Source organism: Cherax quadricarinatus, chromosome 75 (assembly GCF_038502225.1).
Source record: "Cherax quadricarinatus isolate ZL_2023a chromosome 75, ASM3850222v1, whole genome shotgun sequence".
In the NCBI taxonomy this organism is placed as follows: domain Eukaryota; kingdom Metazoa; phylum Arthropoda; class Malacostraca; order Decapoda; family Parastacidae; genus Cherax; species Cherax quadricarinatus.
This window is the reverse complement of record NC_091366.1, coordinates 21,702,445-21,713,523: the sequence shown is the minus strand read 5'-3', so window position 1 is coordinate 21,713,523 and position 11,079 is coordinate 21,702,445. Positions and strand designations below refer to the sequence as shown.

General features: G+C 45.3%; 1 protein-coding gene across 1 annotated transcript in view; it reads right to left on the bottom strand.

Annotated features, from left to right (window-relative positions):
• Positions 1-7,517: 7,517 nt before the first annotated feature.
• The window catches only part of LOC128691939 (uncharacterized), a 36,237-nt gene continuing 32,675 nt past the window's right edge, over positions 7,518-11,079 (bottom strand). The window contains exon 2 of the mRNA XM_070101100.1: positions 7,518-11,079. This exon is cut by the window's right edge and continues 252 nt beyond it. Within this exon, the coding sequence (XP_069957201.1) occupies positions 7,518-8,969 (1,452 nt within the window). The 5' untranslated portion in view covers positions 8,970-11,079.

The following is an 11,079-nucleotide window of genomic DNA, read 5'->3' as shown; positions in this document are numbered from 1 at the left end:
CACCTAAAGCCAATAATAACCCAACAAAAAGCTGCAGTAAGAATAATCACTAAATCCCATCTCTGGCAACACACCCCACCACTCTTCATAGACCTAAACTTACTCCCAGTTCAGTACATCCACACTTACTACTGTGCAATCTACATCTACAGGGCCTTAAACTCTAATATCAACCTTGACCTAAAACGCTTTCTTGATAGTTGTGACAGAACCCACAGGCATAACACCAGACACAAACATCTCTACGACATTCCCCGTGTCCGACTAAACCTTTACAAAAATTCAGTGTATGTCAAAGGCCCTAAAATCTGGAATACCCTACCTGAGAACTCTAGAACTGCAGACACATTCATCACCTTCAAAACTACCATTAGAAAACATCTTATCTCCCTGATACACCCCGTGAACTAACTACACAAATACCACCTGGTGGTTCACACTTACACTCACTCACTCATTTGACCATAAACAGAAATATTAATCTCAATCTTAAAATAATGAATCCTGTGATACTCCAATACTGAAACTATGTACTGTGCCAAAACAAAAGCATTCACATTGCTAAACTCACAAACTAGTATTTAATCACTTAGCCATAATACCAACTTACCTCATAATTTGTAATATTTTACAATTAAGAATAAAACTAAGTCTGCCCGAAATGCCTAGCCATGCTAAGCGTTCTAGTGGTACACTCTGTAATCACATTTTTACTACATGTAAACCACACAATATCCAAATTTCTGTAAACTCAGCATTGTAATCCTTATAGAGAATAAACTTTGAATTGAATATTATTAACTTGTATCCCAGGAGAGACATAAATGCAATCTAAGTGTGCTGCATATCCACTCCCAACTTAAGTATGCTCAATCACCCGCCCCTCCCCACTCGCTACATCTACTAATCCGACTCCTCCTAATACATCCCGTAGGACCCCCAACACACACACTCGGCTCCTCTCGGCTCCACATCCTTCCTACGGATCACACAATTCCAATCCCCTCCAAAGAATGTATATGTAGGAAGCCCTCGCATATGATAAATAAGAACATCCATCACAAAATCTTCCTTTACGCGCCTATTACTGTCTGCAGGCATATAAACACTTGCTAAACACACTGGAACCCCACCCCATGTACCATCCACCCTCACTAGTCTCCCATCCCCCCTTCTTCCCAGTGTAACATTTGAAATGGACTGGTCTCTGCTATTAAAACAGCAGCACCTCCCTTGAGTTTACCTGTATATCCAGCATAAACTTTATACCCTTCAACTAATAAATCCCAACCTAACTTAAAATTATGCTCTTGTAAAAGAATAACCTGTACCCCATATCTCTTTAAAAAGGCACTGAACGTCCTCCTCTTCACTTCGGCTCTGAGGCCATTTATATTCAATGTTAAACACTTAAAAATGCTAACGGGGGCTTACCAATCGATCTCTTACCATGTGTTTCTTTACATTTTTGATCAGTATTCTTTTCACTATGCCCATTCCTATTCACGTCTGTCACCTTCCCCTTACCCCCTCCTCCCCCTTGACTTTCCTAGCCACATCCACTGTTTGTTTTTTTCCCGAACGTTGTGCAGGCGTAAGAACATCATTGCTATCTGAGGCAGCTGCCTCCCTCTTTTGTGAAGCCGCAACAGTGATCATCTCTTTCGGACTGCCTTCCTTGTGTATTTCAACTACAGTTTCACGAAGCCCTTGTGTTTGCCCATCCCTCCTACTCACATTGCCTCCCTCATGAACCCCTCCTTGATTCATATGTTGCTCATGCAATCCTATATTCAGCATTCCAGCTTCATGCTGATCATCCAAAAATTCCTGTATAACATTATTTATGGCAGCCAACACTTCACTATCCAAATCCTCTTGTTCCACCTCTTCTTCCATACATATCTTCTCAACGTCCTGTGTTACCTCCGGTAACTTAGCACACTCCTTTGGATTGTCATCCACAATCTCACTCCACGTCCTACATGCCCGAATATGTTCTCCCGTAGACTGGGACATCACCTCTCTTTCCTTTTCCCCTACTGTCCCTGCGTCCCAGTCGACGAACGTCATGGACACTGTGCAGCCACATGTTCAAATGCGCCACACAATCGACAGGTTCTCCTTTGCCTGGCATATGTGACATATACCTGAGTTTTAAAATCATTCAAAGCCACAAATGAAGGCATGGATCGCTGTAAGGACATTTTGAGAGTGAAAGATCCCTCACGTAGTCCCGCATACATACCATCTGACCATCGTCCAATGGTTGCTTGATGTACCACTCCACACTCCTCAAACAAAGCTTTAATGTCGTCTTCATCTGCCTCAAAGGGGACATTCCGTATTTTAACCCAAGTATAATACTTAGACACGTCCCTCATTCTCACTTCCAAACCAGGGTTAACCGTCTTACACATATCTTGGTACTGATCCACCATCTTGTCATACATCACTGTCATCACGAATTTCACGAATATTCTCGTTGAGCCGTTTAAGGCAATGCCGTACAGATATTCATTGTTGATTCCACATGTATCTCGTAAGATAGCAGACAGTAGAACAGATGCATTTGTATTACACACCGCACCTTTCAGCACTTCTATGCACACAGTGTTGACACATCTCCTGACAGCATGCGCCATCTTGAGAAAATCTCGCAGTGCTACCAACAGACAGAAGTACAACAGCCAACGTCCGTCCTCCACCAAGGTTGAGTGATGAATGCAGGAGCAAGGTGTAGCACAACCTCACGGCCCGAAAGCGATGAGGTCCAATTTACGGACTATTTTGCTGACATTGCTACCCACCTTCACACCCATTGGCAACAACGTTGGTCTAATCTGCTCGGTCATTGTCCTAATCGCTCTCTGGCCGTATGGACGTGCTGCAAAGACGCTCCTGCTTAAATTGGTTTTCCTGCGCAATTTTCCTGTTTTGAGCAATCACAGTGGTGGACAGACATGGACGCTGGGTAAATACTGTTAGTGTGGAGCTGGTATAAGGTACCCTGAGTAGTTCTACAATGCAGGTGCTTCTGCCAAGTATCATCCGCGAAGCATATGGCATACCAAACGATGAACTGTATGGTGTAGCAGTGAATGGAGTGTCGAGGATTTTCATCAAGTTCAAGAGGGTTTTACTCCAGCATAGTCGACACATTCCAAGAAAAGAGAATGACCGTTAATTCTGCAGTGGAGGTCTGCCTACATGACGTATCAAGCTATGTAATGTGGTATTACAAAAAGACTAAGTGGCCTTCAACTCGTGTCGTAATATAAGAGTTCAGGATACTGAATAAACATTAAAATAAATTAATCTTTAATATTATATAAAAATAATCTTTGGTCTAGAGGTATTCTATAAATATTAACGTCTGATAATATACACATATACACGTTACAATAATAAATTGTAATTAGCATCTTTGTGCAAACAAATCCTAAAATAATAAATTATAATTAATTCATGACCCTACCACACACAGCATACAACTTCTGGACACTACTGTCACAGTACATATATATACATGCTAAAATAATAAATTATAAGTAACATCTTTGTACATACTATGTATATATTAATCATACAATAATAAGTTATAATTAATTCATCTCAGCATCACATGCATATTATTATTATTATAATCAAAAGGAAGCGCTAAGCCACAAGGGCTATACAGCACTGCAGGGTAGGGAAGGAAGTGAGGGTATTGGGCAGCAGAAGGGGGAAGGGATGATCAGTAGGTTACAGAAAACAGCGGGGCAGGGGATAGTGCGGGGGTAGAGGGTAGCAAGAGATTGAGGTAGAAAGGGCTGAAGGTATCATAGTTTGTAAAGTAAGTCAGTTGTTGTCAAAAAGTCAATGAGAGAGTCCGGACGAAAGGTGGGTCCATCAGCGAGAAGGGAAGGAAAAGAGAGAGCAGCGGAGCAAAGACAACGATGGAGGTAAATTCTGCGTGCTCGTTGATAAAGTGGGCAGTCTAACAGAATGTGGCTGACTGATAATGGAACCTGACAATTCTCACAGAGAGGAGCAGGGCGCCTCTCCATGAGATATCCATGAGTAAGATGAGTATGGCCAATGTGAAGACGGGAGAGAGTGGTCTCCCAACCTCGACACTGGTGACAAAAAAAATGGCCAGTAACCTATACTCGGTTTAATAGATTGAAGTTTGTTACCAAGCAGAGTAGGCCAATGTTGTTGCCAATGGGTGTGAAGGTGGGTAGCTATTGCAGCAAAATAGTCTGTAAATGGAATACCTCTATATGAAACTGGTAGGTCATGTACTGCTGACCGCGCAGCAGTGTCTGCCTGTTCATTGCCCTGTACATCAACATGACCAGGGACCCAACAAAAAATAATATCTTTATGCTTGGTAAAGATGCAGCATAGCCAAAGTTGGATACGGAGGACTAAGGGGTGAGGTGTATCAACTTTCTGTATAGCCTGTAAAGCACTAAGGGAGTCTGAGACAACCACAAATGATGACACAGGCATAGATGCAATATGGATAAGTGCTGCAAGAATGGCATACAATTCAGCAGTAAAAATACCAGCCAAAGATAGTAAATGCTCTCGTACAACACTGTCCAGAAACACTGCTGCAAACCCTACACCGTAAGAAGACTTAGAGCCATCTGTGTACTCTGCAATGACATGAGAAAAAGAGTGGAAGTGGTCAAGAAAAAGAGAGCAGAAAGCTACAGTAGACAGTTGGGCTTTCGAGCAAGGGAGAGAGAAAGAACAGACTCGAACAGCTGGAACTTCCCAGGGGGGTAGGGAAAAGTGAGATGCTGCATTAACATAGAAAGGTGGTAATTGAAGAGAAGACAAGAGCGAATGTAGGTGCAGAGAGAAGGGATGGAGTAAACAGGGGCGGTGAACAAATAAAGAATGTATACTAATATCAGTGACCGTTCTATAAATGGAAGGATTGCGGAGATCATGAGAGCGTACATAGTAGCGAAGGCAATGGGCATCATGGCGATTGGATAAGAATGGAATGTTTGCTTCTACATAGAGGCTCTCGACAGGGGAAGAGCGAAAAGCACCAAGGCATAAATGTAATCCTTTGTAGCAGGAGAGGCCACTGAATAGATCTGGTCACCATAATCAAGTTTTGATAAAATGATGGTGGAATGTAGACGAAGGAGAGTTCGACGATCAGCTCCCCATGAAAGATGAGCAAGGGTTTTAAGAAGGTTCAGCCGGCTGTGACAAGTTGCCTTCAGAGAGGCAATATGAGGTTTCCAGGATAACCTGCCTGGAGTTTACCTGGAGAGAGTTCCGGGGGTCAACGCCCCCGCGGCCCGGTCTGTGACCAGGCCTCCTGGTGGATCAGAGGCTGATCAACCAGGCTGTTACTGCTGGCTGCACGCAATCCAATGTACGAGCCACAGCCCAGCTGATCAGGAACCGACTTTAGGTGCTTGTCCAGTGCCAGCTTGAAGACTGCCAGGGGTCTGTTGGTAATCCCCCTTATGTATGCTGGGAGGCAGTTGAACAGTCTTGGGCCCCTGACACTTATTGTATGGTCTCTTAATGTGCTAGTGACACCCCTGCTTTTCATTGGGGGGATGTTGCATCGTCTGCCAAGTCTTTTGCTTTCGTAGTGAGTGATTTTCGTGTGCAAGTTCGATACTAGTTCCTCTAGGATTTCCCAGGTGTATATAATCATGTATCTCTCCCGCCTGCGTTCCAGGGAATACAGGTTCAGGAACCTCAAGCGCTCCCACGGTCAAAGAGGAGGCCCAGAAACCTGACTGTATCACGTTCAGGGATACGGGAGCCATAGAGGTACAAAGGATGATCGGAGATGACAGAGCATCTAGTGAAAGTAATTTGGTAAGTTTTCGTACTGGAAAATTTAAACCCATGTGTGGTGGCCCAATTGGAAACACAGTCGACCGCATGCTGGAGAGAAACTATAATGAGGTGACAGTCAGTGCCTGCACAGGCAATAGCGAAGTCATCAACATAGAGTGATGAAAGAAACGAGGGGCATAGATGGAGCCCCTGAGAAATACGGACCAGATGATTGCCAATTTCATTGGCAACATCTAGTGGGTTTGCTATATCAACACCGGCAACCTGCAGAACAGGAGCTGGGTCAGGAGAATATTTACCACTCAGTTTTCGTACTTTTTTCCAGACTGCACTCATAGAGGAAGCAGAGGTGATGGTGGAGGCATAATCTCGCCAGCAAGTGCATTTAGCATCATGGATGACATGGTGAGTGATCGCACACTTCTGCTTAAAATCAAGAAGTCTCTCCATTGTTCTGTTGTACCGGTACCTGCCCCATGCAGCGTGTTTCAAACGTACTGCACGAGCACAAGCAGGAGACCACCAAGGCATGCATTTCTGAGCATTCCTGCCCAAAGTTTGGGGTATAGAATGAGAAGCTGTGGTTGAAATGGAGGAAGAGAAGAGGTGTAAAAGCTCATCAATGGATGACGAAGAAGGAGCCTATCTAAAAACAGTTAGTTGTGAGTAAAGGTTCCAATTTGCCTGATCAAATTGCCAGCGTGGGATGCCAAGAGGTGGTGAATATGAAGGGGAAGTAAGAATGATTGGGAAATGATTGCTGTCATGTAAATCCAGGAGAACCGACCAGGTGAAGTCTAATGCAGTGGAGGAAGAGCAGACTGAGAGATCAATGCAAGAGAGAGTATGAGTCTGAGGATCAAAATGGGTGTGAGTACCTGTATTTAAAACATGGAGGGGGTGGGTAGCAAGAAAACCCTCTAACTGAATGCCACAGGAATCACAGTGAGACCCCTCAGAGGAAATGATGGGCATTAAAAACGCCAAGTAACAGAAGCGGTGGCGGTGATGACGAAACAAGAAAGGCAATATCCAGGATAGATAATGCCCGAGAAGGAGAGAGATATAAAGAACAGAGCATATACCACCTATGCAAGTGGATACGGGCTGCTGTGTAATGCAGCAAAGTACGAACAAATAGCTTATGGTATGGAATATCAGTGCGAAGAAGAAGGGCACTTTCATTAAAGGTCCCATCAGGAAAAGGATCTGAAGAATACAATAAATTATAGCCTGAGATGGGATAGATAACAGCGGAGTGTAATTTTGGTTCCTGTAAGCAAACACCAACAGGGGAAAACTGGGAGAGTAACATCTGAAGCTCACCCCGATTACCCCTGAGGCTGCGTATATTCCACTGTAAATAGGCCATGATTGGCAACGATAAAGATACCTGAAATCCACAGGTAAGGGTTCCTACAGACTAGAGGGGTTAGAAAAGTCCACAAGTGGTGGCAGCAGAAAATGTTCAAGCAGTGAAGGAACGGTGCGCTGCGAAGAAAGGAGTTGCGCAGATGGAGGAGAGGAGAGAGAAGGAACAGAGGGTGGATCAGTGTCCATTGATGGTTTGATTTCTGCAATATATTCAGAGATTGCTTCAAGTATTTCGGAATTCAAAGATGTCGTATGGGAGACAATATTGGAGATGGGAGAGGGAGGATGAGTAAAGATTGAAACTGTAATGGACTCTACCAAGGTAGGGGGGGCGAAAGGGTGGAGAGAACTGGAGAAGAAGCTTGGAAGGGGACAGAAGAGGCAGAAACCTGGGAGGTGGCAGAAGAGGAAGAAACTTGGGAGGAAACAGGGGAGGAAGGTACAGTACGAGGAGAAGGGTGAGCCTCTGCACTTGTAACAGAGGCAGCGAGAGGGGAAGAACCAGGTACAGAGACAGGGAAGGTAAAATGAGGAGGTGGAAGAAGGGAAGGAGGGGTTAAAGGAGCTTTTTTTGACTTCTGAGAAGTAGAGGGACGATTGGGAGGAGGTGTCGTATGAGATCTCTTTGATACCGAGGCTTGTGAGGGAGAACACGAAGAAGCGAGAACAGACTGAGGAGTTGAAGTAGGGACGTCTGAACCCAGGACAGCAAAAGAATTAGATACATGAGTGACTATGGGAGAGGTAACCACAGAGGAGGTTGCAGAAGATGGGACCCCAGAAGTGGGGGGGCATTTTGAAACACGGGAATAAGAAACACGAGGTAGTCTCCCTTGGAGGCAGAGATGAGAAACTGCCATGGCATAAGCGAGACCTTCTGCTTCTTTGAGGTAATGGATTTCCCGCTCATTTAAGTAGACTTGGCAACGGCGAGAGTACAAATGGTGAGCCTCATGACAATTGAGGCGAGAGGGAGGTCGACTGCAAGATGTATTAGAATGGTCATCGGCACCACAGACTGGGTATTCGGCTATAGATCTGCAATATTTCGCTGGATGGCCAAATCGCCAGCAGTTTCTACACTGTTGAGGTGTAGGGATCGCCTTTCGAACTTGTAACCAATGTCCTGCTACATAAACTGAGGATGGGAGTTCATGGCTGTCAAAAGTTAAACGAGCCACATTGCTAGGGTATCGTCTCTGCCCGCAGGCAGGAAGTACATAAGTGTCTACCTTGAGGATTGGGAGATCTTGGAGTTCCAGCTGTTCAAGAATGTCATTGCCACATGTCTGGAAATTTTGTTGAACTATGGTATGGGGCAGAATGACAGTACCACTACAAGAATTGAGGGAATAATGTTTTTCAATAGTGACAGGAACAGTATCGATATGGGAAAGAAGAGAAAGATCATGAGCTTTGGTAGCATTCTGTACAGTGATGATGCATGTACCACTCTTAAGAGCATGAAAAGAAATATCTTTACCAACATGGCATAGGAGTGCCTTGCCAATACTATGGTCAGAAAGATAGGCAATAGAGGAAGTCGGTCGTAAAGTGAAGAATTTAGTCCATTGTGCATTCTGAAACAGAGCATGGAAAGGGAGTGCAGGACGTGTCGATCTTTTCTGAGAAGAACGAGGAGGTGGAGAAGTATCATCAGCAGGTAATTGTCGTTGGCGTTTAGGAGTGGGACCAGAGTTGGTCCGACGTGGAATGGACCGGCAATTCGAAAATTGCCGCACCATAGAGGGAGAGGCCGGAAGCATAGTCAAAGGAGAACGGAGGTCAGATAAATTGAAGGAGTCAGTCGAGACCTCAGTACCTGAAGCGGGACAGGAAACAGCATGGACAAAAGGTACAGAGGCATTTGGAGTATCCGAAGAGTGGTCCAAAGATGAGGTGGGGTCAGAACTGGGTGAGGTATCAAGAAGGGGCCCGGGGGTAGCAGGTTAATGGACTAGGGCTTCCATGGTTAGTTTGCTTCCTTTTTTTGTTTTTAAGAAAAAAAAAGAAGGAAGAAAAGAAAATAAAAATAAAAAAAGAATAAAAAAAGGGGGGACTGGGGAGGGATAGTTCCTGGGAGGAATGAGAGGGCCAGAAATCTCCCCCAAAGCTCAAGAGGACCTCAGCAATGCAAGTAGTGCAGATGCAGCATGGGACCCATGCCATACCCTACCCATCAGGCCAGTAAACCAGCAATCCGAGATAGCAACCTCACATCTGCCGAGCTACCTCGATGGACAAAATAGAAGGTGGCTGGATATCCACCACAAAGCATACCTCCTTTGGCCACCACCCCTAGAATCCGAAAGGCAGCCTCCAGAGATACACCCTTCGCCTGAAAGATACCCAAAGCCACTCCCCGGGAGACCGAAGAGGGATTGGGACATCCCCAGGAGATCCAGATTCCATGGCAAACTACACCACCGCCAAGAACCTCAGCGGAATAGGATGGACCCCAGTACCCTTTCCCCTACCCAGGAACTAGTGTGCCTGTGTGGGGGAAAAAAAAGAGGACGGGTAATAGGGAGGGGTGGGGAGGAGAAGGAGGAAAAGAAAAAGGTAGGATAGGATAAGGGAGGGGGGATTGGGGGGTAATTAGGTTCGGTCTGAGGAAGGAGACCAACAGGTCTAATTCCTCAGACCAAAGGCCTCTTCACCATGCCAAGGAGCCCCCCTTGAAGAGGATCACCTGCATAGCGTCTTTCTCCTCTGAGGCCAGCAATCTGTCACATGACACTATTCATCAGCGTCACACTACGACTCTATCTTCCTTCAGCGTCACACGGTACTATTTTCTCTAAATGTTCCACTATGCCCTTATCTTACTTCAGTATCACACTGCCTATCTTCCTCCAGTGTCACACTATGATCCCATCCTTCTTCAGTGTCACACTCCGACCATATCTTCTCTGTGTCACACTACGCAATAGCATCAGCCATGACTTATAGCATCACCAATTACTGAGTAAGGAGAACTCTTCTTGAAAAAGGAAATACTACCAAGGAGAGAGTCTGAAGTGTCTCCTCAGAAAGGCCAGCAGGGAACAGGCCAGCAGGTAAACTGAAGTCCGCAGGCATCTGAGTAACCAGGAAAACTGCGGTGAACACACTACTAAAGCAAATAGAAGCAAACCGTAAGGTGGTCAGGTTAATACTACTTCTAAGGCCAGTAGATATATATGATAAGATGGTCAAGTGAATACTCTCTACTGCCAGTAGATGTATACCATAAGATAGTCGGGTAAATACTGCCTCTAAAGCTGGCTCAGCAGTCCCCACATTGGGTTTGATGATGTACCCTTGGTACTGCCGGCCGGCAGGTTAACAGTCTAACTGCTAGTTTGGCAGGAGGCCGCCACACATGGGTAAAGGTGAGAAATGTCCCCTTTGAGGCCTTGGAATACGATGTTGTGGAGGTATTCCGTAGATATGGCAAGATCCATTAGGCAGAGTTGGGAGTGTGGAAAGATGGGCCTTATATGGGGCTGCCAGAGGGATCTTTCACCTTGAGGATGACATTGAGACAACCTATACCATCATACGTTCTGATGGAAGAGTTCAGAATACAGGTTTATGTATATTATGCAGGACAGCGTCAGACATGTAGGCTGTGTGGGTCTTATGACCATATGGCGGCCCAATGTCATCAAAGGCAGGGATGGAGGGAACAGGCGCCAACAATGGTGGAATGACAGCTGGGCTCTTTGGCACTTGGGACAGGTGAAGCTGCAGACCAGGCATCTAGAAGTTGGAGTACAGAAGTAGACAGAGCAGAGTCTGAGATGGGAGTGTGCACCTCGTTACCTGTGGGAACTGTGTCTGAGCGAACATCTATGGAGGCGATTGTTGACAGGAGTGACTAACAACAGGATG